Genomic DNA, 21,714 nt, shown 5'->3' on the forward strand with positions numbered 1-21,714 from the left:
TCTGGTGTCTCCTCAAATCCCAAAAAAGCCTCTGTTATTTTTACATCAACAGCTACGTCCATCGGATTTCTTACTATGGTGACGTATCTATATACTTGGCTTAGCTGGTCTCGCTTGGATAGATCTTGTGTAGTATCCATAATCACAGAAAAGAACGGTGCTTGGTTTATTTCTGCCGCAATGTCTTGCTGAACTCGCTGGGACAATATATATATTAGCTCGTTCTGGATATCCTTGCTAAGGTATTTAACTGAGCCCTCAGGCCGGTTGATCAGCTCTTTCAGCACAGGGTCATAGCTTGCCAGCAGCTGGATAATTTCAAGAAAATTCCCACTGCCCGGCTGTCCCAAACTTTCCCTGTGCCCCCGGAATGAAAGGTTGCAAATGGCTAGCATTAGTGTCACATTAACGATACGTTCCAGCACTTGTCTCCAAAAGAGAGCTGCATTACGCACATCCCTCTCCATTTGCGCATCAATTGTTCCGCCATGCCTTTTCCACTGTTCATAAATGACACAAGCTACAGTGTGCATTTGAGAGGACTGATGGGTTTTTATCTTGCTAGATATATTCTTCCAATCTTTGACTCCATTCACCCATGCGTTGTGGTAATGTGTTGAACTGCGGTCTCCAAATAGCCAGCATGGCTCGCAGTACGCAGAATCCAGTTTAGGAGAGTAGCAAAGCCAGCTACGGGGCAGTTTTAAACCAGCTTGTGTTGTTATATGGTAATGTGCCTCAGAAAAAGAACGGTTGCCTTTTTCATTAATTGGGAAAGGGCCTCTGGGTTTACAAGACCCTTTAACTATGATATACCGTTTTATATCAGCTGAAACATTTTCATCAAAAAGGCCCCGGTCTGTGGGGTACTTCTGAAGTGGCTCGTTGTCCAAGTCCAACTCATCTTGCTGCTCCTGTTCCGATTCTGCATTGGAATTAGTGTCCGACTCCGCCGGTACCACCTCCATTTCCTTCTCACTGTCATCGTCAGGCAGGTCAGCAGAACTTGGCTCTTGGGTCGAGCTTGGTGTGTTGACTGTCACTGTGACTGAACTGCTTGGCTGTTCTGAATCTGACTGCCTGTAAAGTGCAAACAAAGGCCGATAAATGATCTCTAAAAACCAAGTATGTTATTTACATTAATAAGCGCCATGGCTGCTGGGCCGGCGCCGCCCTAATAGATGTATAAATATAAGTTTATGGTAAACTGTAATCTCATTATCTGTCCAACAGTCCAAGGTTACCTGCTGCTGCATGGTAGTTGACACACCGCGGCTGAAGGCAGTGTCCGTGCCGGGCATGTTGTCGGGTGATCAGGTGGTGTTGAAGGGCTTGTTGTTGTTGGGGATGGGAGGTCAGGAGGAGGAGGAACGTCGGCACGAGGCCCTGTTACTTTTATAACAAATGCGTCTAATTTAGGTAGCTTTGCATTCTTCTCGTCCCGTTCTTTTTTGTCTGTTCTTTTTTTACTGCCACATTTATGTTTGTAAGGCTTAGGCGGCATGGTTGCGGAATATAATGGATAATTCACTTTCACTCGCTGATGATTTCACTCGCTGTAAGAGACAGACGTCTGCTGTTCGTTTTAATTTCCGCACCAGGTAAATTGTCTCATGACGCAATAATGCATTGATTGCTGGGTAATGTTGTTGTCCTCCAGTAACAAGTCAGATTTTGCACTGGAGGCACAACAGGAGAGACAACATTTCCCAGCAATCATCATTCTTTAATTTATTTTAGGCTACAATCGGGACGAATTGGAGGGCCTATTAGTTTCTATGTCAAATGTATATACTCCCTTTTCTTGACTCCTTCTGTATCACAAACAGTACTGTATTTGCAAATCTGGTAATATGTCATAAATGTATAGATGTAGCAGTACTGACTATCTGTATGTCATGTATGTCATAAATGTCCTGATGAATTGAAAATGGGGGACCCTGATGTAAACAAGACGAAAGTCTTTCTCTGGTCTGCATCCCCTTAACAATTGTGTGTATTGAGCTGTACTGTATTGTACCCATTCTGCAATCTGTTAATAAAGTTTTCAATCAATCAATCAAGCCTGACAGCGTGGGGACAGAGAGAGGAGAGGAGAGGAGAGGAGAGGAGAAAAGAGGAGAGGAGAGGAGAGGAGAGGAGAGGAGAGGAGAGGAGAGGAGAGGAGAGGAGAGGAGAGGAGAAGAGAGGAGAGGAGAGGAGAGGAGAGGAGAGGAGAGGAGAGGAGAGGAGAGGAGAGGGGAGGGCTGGGCTGGGCTGGTGTTCTGCAGATTGTTGCTTCAGTGTTCTCACGCAGACCACAAATAAACGAACGCTTATAAAATGATTTAATAGGCTAAACTTCGTTTAAAAGTCTTTGTTTTAGACTTGTTTATTCTATTTGAATTTATTCGACATAATGCTACGTGGCACGACTAGATCCATGACTCCGTTGCGATACAAATAAATTATCTATTAAAGTGCCCTATCTTTTAAATCCATCCACTGCTGTGGCGAGCCTGGGGCGAGCCTTTATCGCTACCGGGAAAACATAGGGGGAACATAGGGGGCCCGGAGAACATAGAACCCTTTTGGAACATGGGAAACATAGGGGGCCCGGGGAACATAGGACCCGGGCCCCGGGGCATGGCGCAATGCAGTCTGTCATCCAGTCCCACGAACGAACGGCAACTCCATTCAGTCCCGGGCCGGGCCCGGGCCCTAGACCCCCCGCGGGCCATAAGGCGGCTGCCTCAGTCGCCTCGCCTATATATCCGCGGCTGGGTAGGGAGCAGCTAGCCAAGCTTAGCACTGGAAGAAGTAGGGAGCAGCTAGCTTAGCACAAGGACTGGAAGAAGTAGGGAGCAGCTAGCATAGCTCTGTCAAAACTGAAGAAATACAATTTCCAATGGCAGTGATGACATTTATATCATTCTCTCGTCTGCCTCTAGAGAAGAAGGCAAATTTATAATATATATATATATACTGTATTTCCATATTTATATTCACTGCATATATATCCATATCTGTCTGAATGTACTGGCATATAATCCTTTATATATACCTACTTATATACCTGTATATAACCCATATAACTCTGTATGATAGCATGTAAAATCATGCTGTATATTCCGCATATATATATATATATTTATAGTTATACGTATATATATTTATCCACATCTGTTTGTACATACCTGCATATAATCCTTTTCATATATCTGTAGATACTATATGTATATCTGTACATATCCCTTACTTACTCTTAATAGTTATGCTGCTGGCCAGTATGACTTACTACCATAGTGTCTTTACACCTGTATCACTGTACATATTAATACTACAACTCTGTACATATATCTGATTAGCACTATTTCTCAGTAGTACTAATTTATATATTTTATATGCATTTTAATCACCTTTACATTGTATATTACTACTGGACTTTACTAATCTAATCTAATCTAATCTAATCCAATCCAATCTAATCTAATCTAATAAATGTATTCTGGGCGTGGTTAGGGAATGAATGTAAGTCAATTGGATGTCCCCGCAATGCATGCACATGTGGTATTGTGTGTGTGTGTGTGTGTGTGTGTGTGTGTGTAAGTTGTCAGTATGAAGCTGTCTAATGTCCCCCGAAATCCGCAACGCCCCAACCCTGGACACCTTCAAAACTGCTCTAAAAACACACCTCTTCACCAAGGCTTTTCCCCATCAGTTAGTTTAGATTAGATTAGGTCCATTATCCATTATCCCTTACCTTCCCTCATCCCCTTGTTTCCCACTATTTCCCTAGCCCTATTTTTTGTCCTGATTGTGAAGCGACCTTGGGTTCTATGAAAGGCGCTATATAAAATTTGATCTATTATTATTATTATTATTATTATTATTATTATTATTATTATTATTATTATTATTATTATTATTATTATTATTATTATTATTATTATTATTATTATTATTATTATTATTATTATTATTATTATTATTATTATTATTATTATTATTATTATTATTATTATTATTATTATTATTATTATTATTATTATTATTATTATTATTATTATTATTATTATTATTATTATTATTATTATTATTATTATTATTATTATTATTATTATTATTATTATTATTATTATTATTATTATTATTAATGTGGACTGCCTACAAGCAAGTATAGTTAAATCTGATTTGGTAATGAATCCCCCCATCTTTCTCTTCCAGGTTGCTGTATGATGTAGATGCTGGTCACATGACCTTCACTGAGGAAGTGTTTGAGAATCAGATGAGGCTCCCAGGGGGACAGTGGATTGGAATGCCTGAGGGATACACTGATGTGGTTCGTCTGTTGCACTCGTCACCATTGCAAGAGACTCCGGTCTCGAATCCCGGTGTCAGCATTGCCTCTGGCTTGGACCAGTCGTCATACTATCTCAATTGGAAGTCGATGGGTGGGGATTGGACGTTGTGGACAGCGACTCCTACAGGTCGGTTGGGGGACGCCTGCACAGCAGAGACAGGAAGTAGCGGGGGTAGTGTGAGCCTCCCATGCGTTACACCTCGCCACTGAGAGTCCGTGCTGTCTGGTGAAAAGATGCAACAGGCTGCCTCCTCGTGTACCGGAGGGGACGCGTCTATGCTTTTACCAACGCGTTCGTGTTTCCGGGTTCCCGTTTTGCGCTCTGATTGGCCAGGTCATGTGACATGTGCGCAAATCGTGGGATGGCAAGTTCTACGCCTATTTCCGGGTCGAACAGCCTGCAAACTACCTAACGCCTAGTTTATCACTGGTTAAGCTTAGGCGACTCTTTCGAAGTTGGTTAAGGTTAGAGTTTGGAATCAGGGCAGGCATTCTATCGCCATGCTCTAAGACAAACTCTAACCTTAACCAACTTCGAAAGAGCGCCTAAGCTTAACCAGTGTAGAAACTTTCGGTCCCACGATTGGGCGTACATGTCACATGACCTGGCCAATCAGAGACGCGGAAACACGAACGCGTTGGTAAAAGCAATCAGGCGGAGGGGACACGTGATGCAAGGCTTCTATCCTCCCTACGACCGACCAGTGGGAGGCATAGTCGAGCAACGTTCAAGACAGGGGAGAGGAGAATTGGAAATACGAAATTGGGATGGGAGAAAAAAATTGAAAAATAAGGAGAAAAAGTGGATAAAAAAAAAGGAAGCAGTTGTCCTCTGTTTCTACCCACATGATTTTAGAAACACTGTCAAGACTTTCAGCAGGTATTGGCCTTTTAATGTTGTTTAGACTAAGGCCACAATAGAGTGCATTCACGTGCATTCATGTGTATGTGTGTGTGTGTGCGTGCGTGTGTGTGTGTGTAGAATGGGGAGAAGGCGGTACCTAAGGATGAGGTGGAGTGTCCTCCAGGCTGGGTGTGGGATGAGGTGGAGTGGAGCGAAGACCTTAACAGAGCCGTCGACGACCAAGGTACACACACACACACACACACACACACACACACACACACACACACACACACACACACACACACACACACACACACACACACACACACACACACACACCTACACACACACACACACACACACACACACACACACACACACCTACAGACACACCTACACACACACACACACACACACACACACACACGACCTACACACACACACACACACACACACACACTCACACACACTCGACATAATGCTGTTGGAGCAGTCTTTACTGTGTAGGCCAGACTGTCTAGACTCTCTCTCTCTCTCTCTCTCTCTCTCTCTCTCTCTCGTCTCTCTCTCTCCTCTCTCTCTCTCTCTTCGTGCTCTCTCTCTCGCTCTCTCTCTCTCTCTCTCTCTCTCTCTCTCTCTCTCTCTCTCTCTCTCTCTCTCTCTCCTCTCTCCGATCTCCCTCTCTCTCTCTCTCTCTCTCTCTCTCTCCATCTCCATCTCTCGCTCTCTCTCTCTCCATCTCTCTCTCTCTCCTCTCTCTCTCTCTCTCTCTCTCCTCTCCCTCTCCCTCTCCCCTCTCCCTCTCTCTCTCTCCTCTCTCTCTCTCTCTCTCTCTCTCTCTCTCTCTCTCTCTCTCTCTCTCTCTCTCTCTCTCTCTCTCTCTCTCTCTCTCTCTCTCTTCTCTCTCTCTCTCTCTCTCTCTCTCTCTCTCTCTCTCAATTCAATTCAATTCAATTCAATTCAATTCAAATGGGCTTTATTGACATGGGAAACATACGTTTACATTGCCAAAGCCAAACAAGACAAAACAATCAAACAGAGAAAACAAAATAAATCAGTACATTACAGAAGGAATTTCTTGTACAGTCTTTATGGTGGTTGCATTCCATTGGATGTCCGTTTCTTGTCACAGCAGCTCACAAATCTGGCTGCTGTGTTCGCACATTCTTGTATTTCTCCCAGTAGGTATGGGAGTTTTGAGTTATTGTCCATGTTTTCAAGTCTCTTTGGGTGTTTGCAATTTGTGGGAAGTATATGTCTCTGATGTCTTGGTATAGTGGGCAGGTTGTTAAGAAGTGGAGCTCGGTTTCCACCTCATCTTGTGTGCAGTGGGTGCACAGTCCTGTCTTCGCTTGGGAGCCAGGTCTGCCTATGGCGGCTTTTCTCAATGGTAGGCTGTGCTCGCTGAGTCTGTACTAGTCAAGGAGTAGTTTTGGGTCAGTCACAGTGCTCAGGTATTCTGCCACTGTGTACTCTCTGTTTAGGGCCAAATAGCATTTCAATGTTGCTCTGGTTTTGGGTTGTTTCTTTCCAATGTGTCAGATCGTTTTCTTTTTGTTTTCTTATAATTTGAATTTAGTCCAGTGTGGTTTCTGTCTGGTGGCTCTGCTTGTGGTTTGTGAGCAGAGTCTCTCTCTCTCTCTCTCTCCTCTCTCTAGGCTGGGAGTACGGCATCCCCATCCTCCAGACCGGCGTCCTAAGTCCTGGGTGCCGGCGGGAGAAGATGTACCACACCAACCGCAGGCGCAGATGGATCCGACTCCGACGCAGAGACCAGCAGAAGATGGAGGCTCTCAGGAAGGTGAGACCTTTTTTGATTTTGATTTGTGAAGAAGGTGCTATAGATAACATTCAGCCACTAGATGTCACACTAGAGCACCAGCATGTCATTTATCCAATCAGGTGCGTTCCACGTGGAGAAATGGGAAGTAGGGAAGGGATGTAAACATGTAAACAACAACAAACGTAAACAAATAAATTCAATGATAAATTCATTAATCACATTTTTTTGGAGGAGGAAAGCAATACTTTCTGAACCGTTCTAAAGGTTCTGTGGATGTCACACACAGAATGCTGTGGTACCATGGAAACGGAACACACAAGAACCGGATTAAGGCAAAACTATGGCTCTGATCTCAGGAGTTGATAATACTCTTAATAACCACTAGATGGCGGTCTAGTCACACAGATTATTGCTTGCAGCCCCTTCAATTTTCATTACAACCTGCTTGCTTGTTCTAACAGCGACCAAATGCCTCTCTTCAAATAAAAGTGACACTTTGATAATCTGTCTGTGTGTCTGTGTGTCTGTGTGTCTGTCTGTCTGTCTGTCTGTCTGTCTGTCTGTCTGTCTGTCTGTCTGTCTGTCTGTCTGTCTGTCTGTCTGTCTGTCTGTCTGTCTGTCTGTCTGTCTGTCTGTCTGTCTGTCTGTCTGTCTGTCTGTCTGTCTGCCTGTCTGTTTGTCTGTCTGTCTGCCTCTCTGTCTGTTTCTATAGCAACGACCAGACGAGACAGAGAGGGAGGGGTGGGAGTACGCCTCTCTGTTTGGCTGGAGGTTCCACCTGAAGCCAAGGAAGACAGACTCCTTCCGACGACGCAGGTGGCGGTATCGAATGGAGCCCCTGGAGAAGACAGGACCAGCCGCCATCTTCGCTCTGGAGTGTTCTCTGGTGAGAGAGAAAGAGAGAGAGGGACAGAGAGAGAGAGGGAGAACGAGAGGGACTGAGAGAGAGAGAGGGAGAACGAGAGGGACAGAGAGAGCGGGACAGAGAGAGAGGGACAGAGAGAGAGAGGGAGAACGAGAGGGACTGAGAGAGAGAGAGAGAGAGAGAGAGAGAGAGAGAGAGAGAGAGAGAGAGAACGAGAGGGACAGAGAGAGCGGGACAGAGAGAGAGGGACAGAGAGAGAGAGGGAGAACGAGAGGGACTGAGAGAGAGAGAGAGAGGGACAGAAAGGGTTCTCAGAGGGACAGAGAGAGAGAGGGAGAACGAGAGGGACTGAGAGAGAGAGAGAGAGGGACTGAGAGAGAGGGACAGAGAGAGAGAGGGAGAACGAGAGGGACTGAGAGAGAGAGAGAGAGGGACTGAGAGAGAGGGACAGAGAGAGAGAGGGAGAACGAGAGGGACTGAGAGAGAGAGAGGGAGAACGAGAGGGACAGAGAGAGAGGGACAGAGAGAGAGGGACAGAGAGAGAGAGGGAGAACGAGAGGGACTGAGAGAGAGAGAGAGAGGGACAGAAAGGGTTCTCAGAGGGACAGAGAGAGAGAGGGAGAACGAGAGGGACTGAGAGAGAGAGAGAGAGAGGGACTGAGAGAGAGGGACATAGAGAGAGAGGGAGAACGAGAGGGACTGAGAGAGAGAGAGAGAGAGAGAGGGACTGAGAGAGAGGGACAGAGAGAGAGAGAGGGAGAACGAGAGGGACTGAGAGATTGAGAGAGAGGGACTGAGAGAGAGAGGGAGGGAAGGGGGGAAGTGGGAGAGAGAGGAAGATAAAGAAAAGGGGGGATAGGGAGGGATGGAAGGAAAGAGTGGGACTGAGATATGGAGAGAGAGGGGGAGGGAGGGAGGGAGGGAGAGAGAGAGAGAGAGTGCACTTACTCCACTTAAGTAAAATTGTACTGAAGTAAGAGTACTTCTACTTAAATATAGAGAGTATCTCATTACTCGAGTCTCTCCTTCTCCTCTACTGTGACTCCTTTCACTCCCTTCTTCTTTTCCGTCTTTGTAATGTTTCTCTCTCCCTTTCTCTCCCTTTCTCTCCCTTTCTCTCCCTTTCTCTCCCCTTCTCTCCTTGCAGAGCAGCATAGAGGACAAGAACGACGACAAGACGGTCACCACGACGTTCGGAGTGAACCGCCCCACCATCTCCTGCTTCTTTGATAGTAAGACAACACACACAGAGAGACACACAGAGAGACACACAGAGAGACACACACAGAGAGACACACACAGAGAGACACACAGAGACACACACAGAGAGACACACAGAGAGACACACACAGAGAGACACACAGAGAGACACACAGAGAGACACACAGAGAGAGACACACACAGAGAGACACACAGAGAGAGACACACAGAGAGACACACACAGAGAGAGACACACAGAGAGACACACACAGAGAGAGACACACAGAGAGACACACAGAGAGACACACACAGAGAGAGACACACAGAGAGAGACACACAGAGAGACACACACAGAGAGAGACACACAGAGAGACACACAGAGAGAGAGACACAGAGAGAGACACACAGAGAGAGACACACAGAGAGACACACAGAGAGACACACACAGAGAGACACACACAGAGAGACACACACAGAGAGACACACACAGAGAGACACACACAGAGAGACACACAGAGAGACACACACAGAGAGACACACACAGAGAGACACACACAGAGAGACACACACAGAGAGAGACACACAGAGAGAGACACACAGAGAGACACACACAGAGAGACACACACAGAGAGACACACACAGAGAGACACACAGAGAGAGACACACACAGAGAGACACACACAGAGAGAGACACACAGAGAGACACACACAGAGAGACACACAGAGAGACATAGACAGACATGTGTGGGGAGAAAAGTCAGTGTACAGCATTAGCTGCAAAATATGTAGACGGTTGTCACAAAATAAGAGAACAAGCCCTGTAAATGTATCTGAGTGGCCACACTTGAAAAATGACTACCCGATCGAGTGACTATTTTGTAAATTAATATGTTTCTTGTTGATTGTCCTTACTGTTATTACTAATATTATGATATTTTATTGCTTAATATATATGTTATTGTTTGTATGTTGAACTTGCTTTGGCAATAAGTATGTTAATATTTCATGCCAATAAAGCCTATTTGAATTGAATTGAATTGAAATTGACAGACACACAGAGAGAGACACACACAGAGAGACACAGAGAGAGAGACACACAGAGAGAGAGACACCCAGAGAGAGACACACAGAGAGACACACACACAGAGAGAGAGACAGACACACAGAGAGAGAGAGACACACACAGAGAGACACACAGAGACAGACACACACAGAGAGACACACAGAGAGAGACACACACAGAGAGACACACACAGAGAGACACACAGAGAGACACACACAGAGAGACACACAGAGAGAGACACACACCGGCCTCTCCGAGAAAGCACAGGACCATGAGATACCCACGAGGAGTCACCCCACAAACCTATGCCCCACCTATACCCCACCTTTCCACCCCACCCAGTGAGAGGAGACATTCCCCCAGCCGACCCCTCAACCGCCCCCAGCAGCAGATTACCTATGCACCCGCCCCACCCACACCACACCCTTCCAACCCACCCAGTGAGAGGAGACGTCCCCCCAGCCGACCCCTCACCGTCCGCCACAGGAGATGACCTATGCATCCGCCCTGACCAGGCCCCCCCCCACCCACATCAGAGCTGAATGAGATCAAACAAATGTTATACACGCTATGCAGTAAACTTCTCACTACAAGCTAGCAGTCGACCAAAAAAGAAAAAGAAAAAGCAGGCCAATTGCCTGCTGTTGCCTTTGTTGTTGTTAAATTTATTCTGTGATGTTTGTTCATTGATTGAATACCTTTATACCCTATAACCTTTATACCTTTTGAACACCTTTATATATATTTTTCATTGATTGAATACCCTTATACCTTATAACCTTTATACCCTTTGAACACCTTTATTTTATTTTTTTTATCCACTTTTTCTCCCATTTTTCTATATTTTCTCCCATCCCAATTTCGTATCATCCAATTCAACCCTCCCCTGTCACGAACGCTGTTTCTTGCCTCCCACAAGCCGGCTGCAATGTGGACTAAGTCATACATAGCACAAGTCCCCTCCGGTACTTGAGGTAACAGCAGTCGCATCTTTTCACCTGCGCGGCTCGATCTCTCAGTGGCGAGGAGTAACGCGTGGGAGGCTCACGCTGCTCCCGACACTTCCTGATTCTACTGCGCAGGCGCACCAACCGACCTGTAGGAGTCGCTGTCCACAACGCCCGATCCCCACCCATCAGTTTCCCACCCCCTAATACGGCCAATGTGTATTAGTATGAACGACCAGCTAAACTGAAAGCAATGTGGAGCGCTGGGTTCGAACAGGCGAGCCCAGCGTCTCCGCATTCGTGGCGAGCGCCTTGCCCACTACGCCACGTAGCCGCCCCCCTTTGAACACCTTTATATATTTTTTGTACAAAATGCAATCATTTGCCATCAGTTGTTGGAACATACAGGGTCTTTGCTCTTCAACATTCGGCCTTAAGAGTAGAGACTCAGATTTTTTACAGGCTATAACAAACAATGACCTCTTAATCCTAACTGAGACATGGTGCAGAGAAGATGTAGACACACACTGCCCTCCTCACTATAGAGAGGTCATTTTGCCATCAAATAAAACAAAACATATTAGTCAGGGCAGAGACTCAGGGGGATTGATAATTTGGTACAAATCACAACTCCACCAGTCAATACAGATTATAAAAACCGGGAACAATCATATTTGGTTAAAACTAAATAAAGAAGTAATCCCCTCTCAAAGAGACCTATTTATCTGTGGAATATACGTACCACCCACTGGGTCTCCATATTACTCAGACGACATCTTCTCCAACCTTGAGTCAGAAATATGTCTTTATCAAAGTCAAGGTCATGTGCTTGTTTGCGGTGACTTCAATGCCCGAACGGGAACCCACCCTGATTTCACCAGTACACATGGAGACAAATTCATATCTGACCACACCATATGCAACCATGTAAACCAGTCCCCTATAAATAACCATGACACTTCCATAAACAAAAATGGGAAGGATTTATTACAGCTGTGTAGAGGACTGAGTCTCTACCTTGTCAATGGGTGTGTGAGAGGGCACTCACAAGGAAGGTACACTTACTGCTCACCCCTTGGCAGCAGCACAGTAACAGATAACAGATCTGGATCCAGTATCTTTCAGTTCATTCACAGTCAAACCCCTGACCCCACTCTCCGACCACAGTCAGATCACTGCATACATGAAGAGAACTGAGTCCCTCAAAAATCCCCCTACACAGCCCAGTAAACTACACAACATCCCCAAATACTACAGATGGTCCCAGAACAGCATGCAGGACTACCAGAGAGCCATCACCAGTGATGGGACACAATCATTGTTAGATACGTTCCTAGCCACGCCATACTCTAACAGTGTCGAAGGAGTCAACCTAGCTGTAGAACACATCAATTATATATTTGAAAGAACCGCAATAAAGTCCAAATTAAAATGATCAGGTAACAAACAGAGAAAAACTAAAAAGGACCACTGGTTTGACAAATAATGTAAAGTTCTTAGAACACAGCTAAGAAGAATATCAAACCAGAAACACATAAACCCACAAAATGACACCTTACGCCTCCAATACTGTGAATCACTGAAACACTACAAAAAGACCATCAGAACTAAAAGGAACAATCACGTAAATAAACAATTATGCAAAATAGAGGACTCTATAAGCTCTAACTCCTTCTGGGACCACTGGAACTCATTGAATAAAGATAAGCCGGAAGAAATGGCTATCCAAGATGGGGATGTTTGGATAAACCACTTCACATCACTCTTTACAACTGTACCGTTGAATACAAAAACGGAAACCAGCCAGATATGTGAAAAATTACAAAAATGGGAAGATATCATAAAAGATAATCAAAACCCTCTAGACTTCCCAATCACAGAACAAGAGCTTAAATCAAAACTCCAGTGCCTTAAAGCTAGAAAGGCCTGTGGTACAGATGGCATATTAAATGAAATGATTAAACACAGCTCTGAAAAATTCCAATTGGCTATTTTAAAATTATTCAATTTGACACTAAATTTAGGCTATTTTCCTGATGTCTGGAATGAAGGACTCATAACCCCAATATTCAAGAGTGGAGATAAACATGACCCAAAAAACTATAGGGGTATCTGTGTGACGAGTAATTTGGGCAAACTTCTATGTAGTATCATCAACACCAGACTCATATAATTCCTTACGGAACACAGCGTTCTAAGTAAAAGCCAAATCGGATTCTTACCAAATTATCGTACCTCTGACCATATATACACTCTTAAAACCTTAATTGACATTCACGTAAAACAGAAGAAAAACAAAATATATTCGTGCTTTGTCGATTTCGAAAAAGCTTTTGATTCAATTTGGCACAAAGGTCTTTTCTTCAAAATTCTAGAAAGTGGTGTTGGAGGAAATACATATGACTTGATCAAATCCATGTACACAAAAAACAGATGTGCTGTTAGAATTGGCAATAAAAGAACACATTTCTTCACCCAGGGTCACGGAGTCCGCCAGGGGTGCAATTTAAGCCCAACATTGTTTAATATATATATAAATGAATTAGCAAATTTATTAGAACTTTCCACTGCACCCGGTCTGATTCTGCACGATACCAATGTAAAATTACTGATGTATGCAGATGATCTGGTTCTGCTGTCAGCCACTAAAGAGGGTCTACAACAGAACCTAGACATCCTCCAGCAGTTCTGCCAGACATGGTCCCTGAACGTAAACATGAAGAAGACTAAAGTCATGACATTTACATTTACATTTAGTCATTTAGCTGACGCTTTTATCCAAAGCGACTTACAAGTTCTGTACGACAAGCCATCAGGAAGGGCACAACTCTATCAGCTGAGCAACAATGTTCATCAAAGTGTTGAGTGCTACAGTGTAGGTTAGTTTATTAGGACAAGTGCATGACAGTACGGTTAGTTAGGGTTACATTTTTTTTTTTTTTTTTTTTTTTTTTTTTTTTAATTCAGATAATGGTTGAAGAAGTGCGTCTTTAGTCGACGGCGAAAGATTGGACGTGATTCGGCTGTCCTAACTGGGGTGGGTAGTTCATTCCACCATTGTGGGGCAAGGACTGAGAATAGGCGACTTCTCTTTGATGACCCTCCCGGAGCTTGGATAGGAGTAGGTCTGAGGCGGCCAGAAGATGCAGAGCGTAGGGGTCTTGAGGGTGTGTAGTTAGAGACCATTGACCGGAGGTAGGCGGGAGCGGTTCCCTTTGCCGCACGGTATGCTAGGTCGAGGGCCTTGAAGCGGATTCGTGCAGCAATGGGGAGCCAGTGCAGGTCCCTAAGAAGTGGGGTGACATGGGCCGACTTCGGTAGGTTTGAGATCAGGCGGGCCGCTGCGTTCTGAATGAGTTGAAGAGGCTTAGTGGCAGTGGCCGGGAGGCCAGCGAGCAGTGCATTGCAGTAGTCAAGGCGGGAGATGACTGTTGATTGGACGAGGAGTTGGGTGGCTTCTTTTGTCAGGAAGGGGCGTATCCTTCTGACGTTGCTCAGGAGGAATCGGCAGGTTCTGGTCGTCGCTGCGATGTGAGCAGAGAAGTTCAACTGGTCGTCGAGGACAACACCAAGGTTCTTGGCGGTCGGGGACGCAGTCACAGCTGCATTCTCGACTGTGATTGAAAGGTCGGTTAGGGGGGAGGATTTGGCCGGCAGGTGGAGCAATTCTGTTTTGCTTAGGTTCAGTTTGAGGTGGTTGGACGTCATCCAGGCTGAGATGTCGGACAGACAGGCCGAGATCCGCACAGAGACGTGGATATCTGAGGGAGGGAAGGAGAGAAAGAGTTGAGTATCGTCGGCATAACAATGGTAGGAGAAGCCATGAGACGTGATAATGTTACCCAGTGATTTAGTGTAGAGGGAGAAGAGAAGGGGTCCTAAAACCGAGCCCTGGGGGACACCCGTCCGCAGGGGGCGGGTGGCCGACAGGGTCCCTCTCCATGACACTTGGTAGGAGCGGTCATTGAGGTATGATGACAGCCATGTCAGCGCAGAGCCAGCCACTCCCATTCCTGCGAGGGCCGCAAGGAGGATCTGGTGGTTGACTGTGTCGAAGGCTGCAGATAGATCTAGGAGAATCATGAGTCAAGGAGACACGAGTCTCAGAGTTCACATAATACATTTAAATTAGGCACACACATATTAGAAAACACAAAAAGCTACCCATATTTGGGATTGAAAATAAATCATAATGGTAACTTCAATATGGCTGTGAATGAACTGAAGGAGAAGGGAAGAAGGGCTTTTTATGCCATCAAAAGGAAAATTCCAATTGACATCCCAATTAGGACCTGGCTCAAAATTCTAAATTCTGTAATAAATCCAATAATATTATATGGCAGCGAAGTGTGGGGTCCATTAACTAACCAAGATTTCCCAAAATGGGAAAAACACCCATTAGAAGTACTGCATGCAGAATTGTGCAAAAACCTACTTAAGGTCCACAGACACACTGCCAATAATGCATGCAGGGCAGAACTTGGCCAATACCCCCTAATCATTCAAATTCAAAAGCGAGCCATCAAATTTTACACACACCTCCAATCAAGTGACCCCCACTCCTACCACTACAAAGCCCTTCAGAGCCAAGAGATGAACCCAGATAAGAGTCCCCTCTCCCAGCTAGTCAGAAATCTCTGCCCACAAATGCTTCAGGACAGATACCAAGAAATCTGGCCCAACCAAATAATCTCAAAACAAAAAGAAGATTATATAGAATATTGGAACAAATCAACCAAATCTCAAAGTAAATTAGAATTCTACTTGACCCTAAACAGAGAGTACACAGTGGCAGAATACCTGACTACTGTGAATGAGATAAAATTAAGAAAAACATTGACACGGTACAGACTGAGTGGACATAGTCTAGCCATTGAAACAGGCCGTCACAGGCAGAACTGGCTGCCCAGAGAGGCCAGGCTGTGTTCACTTTGCCATCAGGGGGACATTGAGACAGAACCTCACTTCCTGCTATACTGTGAGAAATACAAGGATCTAAGAGAAGTCTTCTTTGATAAAATAAACAAAATTGACGCACAGTTTATCCATCTCCCTGATCACCAAAAGCTGCTATACATGTGGGGAGAAAAGTCAGTGTACAGCATTAGCTGCAAAATATGTAGACGGTTGTCACAAAATACGAGAACAAGCCCTGTAAATGTATCTGAGTGGCCACACTTGAAAAATGACTACCCGATCGAGTGACTATTTTGTAAATTAATATGTTTCTTGTTGATTGTCCTTACTGTTATTACTAATATTATGATATTTTATTGCTTAATATATATGTTATTGTTTGTATGTTGAACTTGCTTTGGCAATAAGTATGTTAATATTTCATGCCAATAAAGCCTATTTGAATTGAATTGAATTGACACACACACAGAGAGACACACAGAGAGAGACAGACACACAGACAGACACACAGAGAGAGACACACAGAGAGACACACAGAGAGAGAGACACACAGAGAGACACACACAGAGAGAGACACACAGAGAGAGAGACACACAGAGACAGACACACAGAGAGAGAGACACACAGAGAGACACACACAGAGAGACACACACAGAGAGAGAGACACACAGAGAGGGACACACAGAGAGACACACACAGAGAGAGACAGACACACAGAGAGACACACAGAGACAGACACACAGAGAGAGAGACACACAGAGAGACACACACAGAGAGACACACACAGAGAGAGAGACACACAGAGAGGGACACACAGAGAGACACACACAGAGAGAGACAGACACACAGAGAGACACACACACACACAGAGAGACACACAGAGAGACAGACACACACACAGAGAGACACACACAGAGAGACACACACAGAGAGAGAGACACACAGAGAGGGACACACAGAGAGACACACACAGAGAGAGACAGACACACAGAGAGACACACAGAGACAGACACACAGAGAGAGAGACACACAGAGAGACACACACAGAGAGACACACACAGAGAGAGAGACACACAGAGAGGGACACACAGAGAGACACACACAGAGAGAGACAGACACACAGAGAGACACACACACACACAGAGAGACACACAGAGAGACAGACACACACACAGAGAGACAGACACACACCGAGAGACAGACACACACAGCGAGACAGACACACACAGAGAGACAGACACACACAGAGAGACAGACACACACAGAGAGACAGACACACACCGAGAGACAGACACACACAGCGAGACAGACACACACAGAGAGACAGACACTGACAGAGAGACAGACACACACAGAGAGACAGACACACACCGAGAGACAGACACACACAGCGAGACAGACACACACAGAGAGACAGACACACACAGAGAGACAGACACACACAGAGAGACAGACACAGACACTCTCCTCCTCTCCCTCCTCCTCTTCTCCCTCTCTCCTTCTCTCTCTCCTCCTCTCCCTCCTCCTCTTCTCTCTCCTTCTCTCCCTCCTCCTCCTCGCCTTCTCTCCTCTCCCTCTCTCCTCTCCTTCTCTCATCCTCTCTCTCTCTCCTCTTCTCTCTCCTCCTCTCCCTCCCTCCTCTTCTCCTTCCTCTCTCCTCTCCCTCTCTCCTCCTCTTCTCTCTCCTCTTCTCCCTCCCTCCTCTTCTCCTTCCTCTCTCCTCTCCCTCTCTCCTCCTCTCTCTCTCCTCCCTCTCTCCTCTTCTCCTCCCTTCATCATTCTGTAACATCTTCATTTCTAAAATGAGGATGACATCCTTATGACCCCACAAACTCTCTCACACACACACGCACGCACGCACGCACACACACACACACACACACACACACACACACACACACACACACACACACACACACACACACACACACACACACACACACACACACACACACACACACACACACATACACACATTGTGGCCTGCCCATCTGTCATCCACCTGTTGCATTCTGGGAGCGAGCCCCTGCTTCTAATTTGAGGGGTGGGGCCAACAGGTTGTCACCATGGTAACCATTGGCAGTGCAGTCGCTAATGGTTACCAGCCGTACAATAACTAGACCGTGACCCGACAGCCGCTCCACGGTAGAGCTGACGCGTGTGTGTGTGTGTGTGTGTGTGCGCGCGTTTGTGTGTGTGTGCATGGGCACGTGCATACATTGTTATTGTGCATTTGTACTTTTTCTGGCCAAATTCATCATCAAAAAAGTTATACATTTACTCAGGTTCTTCTCTCTCTCTCTCTCTCTCTCTCTCTCTCTCTCTCTCTCTCTCTCTCTCTCTCTCTCTCTCTCTCTCTCTCTCTCTCTCTCTCTCTCTCTCTCTCTCTCAATTCAATTAAATTCAAATAGGCTTTATTGGCATGAAATATTAACATACTTATTGCCAAAGCAAGTTCAACATACAAACAATAACATATATATTAAGCAATAAAATATCATAACATTAGTAATAACAGTAAGGACAATCAACAAGAAACATATTAATTTACAAAATAGTCACTCGATCGGGTAGTCATTTTTAAAGTGTGGCCATTCAGATACATTTTTTTTTTACAGGGCTTGTTCTCTTATTTTGTGACAACCGTCTACATATATTGCAGCTAATGCTGTACACTGACTTTTCTCCCCACACATGTATAGTAGCTTTTGGTGATCAGGGAGATGGATAAACTGTGCATCAATTTTGTTTATTTTATCAAAGAAGACTTCTCTTAGGTCCTTGTATTTCTCACAGTATAGCAGGAAGTGAAGTTCTGTCTCAATTTCCCCCTGATGGCAAAGTGAACACAGCCTGGCCTCTCTGGGCAGCCAGTTCTGCCTGTGACGGCCTGTTTCTATGGCTAGACTGTGTCCACACAGTCTGTACCGTGTCAATGTTTTTCTTAATTTTATCTCACTCACAGTAGTCAGGTATTCTGCCACCATGTACTCTCTGTCAGGGCCGGACTGGGGAAATAATTCATACCGGGAGATATAGCGCGAAATATAGCCCCAATCAGGCCACTTTTTAAGCAGGTCCCTAAGAAGTGGGGTGACATGGGCCGACTTCGGTAGGTTTGAGATCAGGCGGGCCGCTGCGTTCTGAATGAGTTGAAGAGGCTTAGTGGCAGTGGCCGGGAGGCCAGCGAGCAGTGCATTGCAGTAGTCGAGGCGGGAGATGACTGTTGATTGGACGAGGAGTTGGGTGGCTTCTTTTGTCAGGAAGGGGCGTATCCTTCTGACGTTGCTCAGGAGGAATCGGCAGGTTCTGGTCGTCGCTGCGATGTGAGCAGAGAAGTTCAACTGGTCGTCGAGGACAACACCAAGGTTCTTGGCGGTCGGGGACGCAGTCACAGCTGCATTCTCGACTGTGATTGAAAGGTCGGTTAGGGGGGAGGATTTGGCCGGCAGGTGGAGCAATTCTGTTTTGCTTAGGTTCAGTTTGAGGTGGTTGGACGTCATCCAGGCTGAGATGTCGGACAGACAGGCCGAGATCCGCACAGAGACGTGGATATCTGAGGGAGGGAAGGAGAGGAAGAGTTGAGTATCGTCGGCATAACAATGGTAGGAGAAGCCATGAGACGTGATAATGTTACCCAGTGATTTAGTGTAGAGGGAGAAGAGAAGGGGTCCTAAAACCGAGCCCTGGGGGACACCCGTCCGCAGGGGGCGGGTGGCCGACAGGGTCCCTCTCCATGACACTTGGTAGGAGCGGTCATTGAGGTATGATGACAGCCATGTCAGCGCAGAGCCAGCCACTCCCATTCCTGCGAGGGCCGCAAGGAGGATCTGGTGGTTGACTGTGTCGAAGGCTGCAGATAGATCTAGGAGAATCATGAGTCAAGGAGACACGAGTCTCAGAGTTCACATAATACATTTAAATTAGGCACACACATATTAGAAAACACAAAAAGCTACCCATATTTGGGATTGAAAATAAATCATAATGGTAACTTCAATATGGCTGTGAATGAACTGAAGGAGAAGGGAAGAAGGGCTTTTTATGCCATCAAAAGGAAAATTCCAATTGACATCCCAATTAGGACCTGGCTCAAAATTCTAAATTCTGTAATAAATCCAATAATATTATATGGCAGCGAAGTGTGGGGTCCATTAACTAACCAAGATTTCCCAAAATGGGAAAAACACCCATTAGAAGTACTGCATGCAGAATTGTGCAAAAACCTACTTAAGGTCCACAGACACACTGCCAATAATGCATGCAGGGCAGAACTTGGCCAATACCCCCTAATCATTCAAATTCAAAAGCGAGCCATCAAATTTTACACACACCTCCAATCAAGTGACCCCCACTCCTACCACTACAAAGCCCTTCAGAGCCAAGAGATGAACCCAGATAAGAGTCCCCTCTCCCAGCTAGTCAGAAATCTCTGCCCACAAATGCTTCAGGACAGATACCAAGAAATCTGGCCCAACCAAATAATCTCAAAACAAAAAGAAGATTATATAGAATATTGGAACAAATCAACCAAATCTCAAAGTAAATTAGAATTCTACTTGACCCTAAACAGAGAGTACACAGTGGCAGAATACCTGACTACTGTGAATGAGATAAAATTAAGAAAAACATTGACACGGTACAGACTGAGTGGACATAGTCTAGCCATTGAAACAGGCCGTCACACGTCACAGGCAGAACTGGCTGCCCAGAGAGGCCAGGCTGTGTTCACTTTGCCATCAGGGGGACATTGAGACAGAACCTCACTTCCTGCTATACTGTGAGAAATACAAGGATCTAAGAGAAGTCTTCTTTGATAAAATAAACAAAATTGACGCACAGTTTATCCATCTCCCTGATCACCAAAAGCTGCTATACATGTGGGGAGAAAAGTCAGTGTACAGCATTAGCTGCAAAATATGTAGACGGTTGTCACAAAATACGAGAACAAGCCCTGTAAATGTATCTGAGTGGCCACACTTGAAAAATGACTACCCGATCGAGTGACTATTTTGTAAATTAATATGTTTCTTGTTGATTGTCCTTACTGTTATTACTAATATTATGATATTTTATTGCTTAATATATATGTTATTGTTTGTATGTTGAACTTGCTTTGGCAATAAGTATGTTAATATTTCATGCCAATAAAGCCTATTTGAATTGAATTGAATTGACACACACACAGAGAGACACACAGAGAGAGACAGACACACAGACAGACACACAGAGAGAGACACACAGAGAGACACACAGAGAGAGAGACACACAGAGAGACACACACAGAGAGAGACACACAGAGAGAGAGACACACAGAGACAGACACACAGAGAGAGAGACACACAGAGAGACACACACAGAGAGACACACACAGAGAGAGAGACACACAGAGAGGGACACACAGAGAGACACACACAGAGAGAGACAGACACACAGAGAGACACACACACACACAGAGAGACACACAGAGAGACACACACAGAGAGAGACAGACACACAGAGAGAAACACACACAGAGAGACAGAGAGAGAGAGAGAGAGAGAGAGAGAGAGAGAGAGAGAGAGAGAGAGAGAGAGAGAGAGAGAGAGACACACAGAGAGACACACACAGAGAGAGACAGACACACACAGAGAGACACACACAGAGAGAGACAGACTCAGAGAGAGACAGACACAGAGAGAGAGACAGACAGAGAGAGAGAGACACACACAGAGAGAGAGAGACACAGAGAGAGACAGACACGCACAGAG

The 21,714-nt window shown here is 45.3% G+C and overlaps 1 protein-coding gene across 1 annotated transcript in view; it reads left to right on the forward strand.

Annotated features, from left to right (window-relative positions):
- Positions 1-21,714, forward strand: part of LOC311243239 (dysferlin-like) — a gene marked incomplete at its 5' end in the record, with an annotated part of 264,898 nt that overhangs the window by 70,030 nt on the left and 173,154 nt on the right. Inside the window, 7 exon segments of the mRNA XM_084332384.1 lie at positions 4,207-4,321; positions 5,325-5,430; positions 6,848-6,865; positions 6,868-6,905; positions 6,907-6,990; positions 7,685-7,858; positions 8,985-9,069. Coding sequence (XP_084188510.1) covers positions 4,207-4,321; positions 5,325-5,430; positions 6,848-6,865; positions 6,868-6,905; positions 6,907-6,990; positions 7,685-7,858; positions 8,985-9,069 — 620 coding nt within the window.

The sequence above is a fragment of the Notolepis coatsorum genome (assembly GCF_963971535.1).
Source record: "Notolepis coatsorum genome assembly, chromosome: 1".
Taxonomy (NCBI): domain Eukaryota; kingdom Metazoa; phylum Chordata; class Actinopteri; order Aulopiformes; family Paralepididae; genus Notolepis; species Notolepis coatsorum.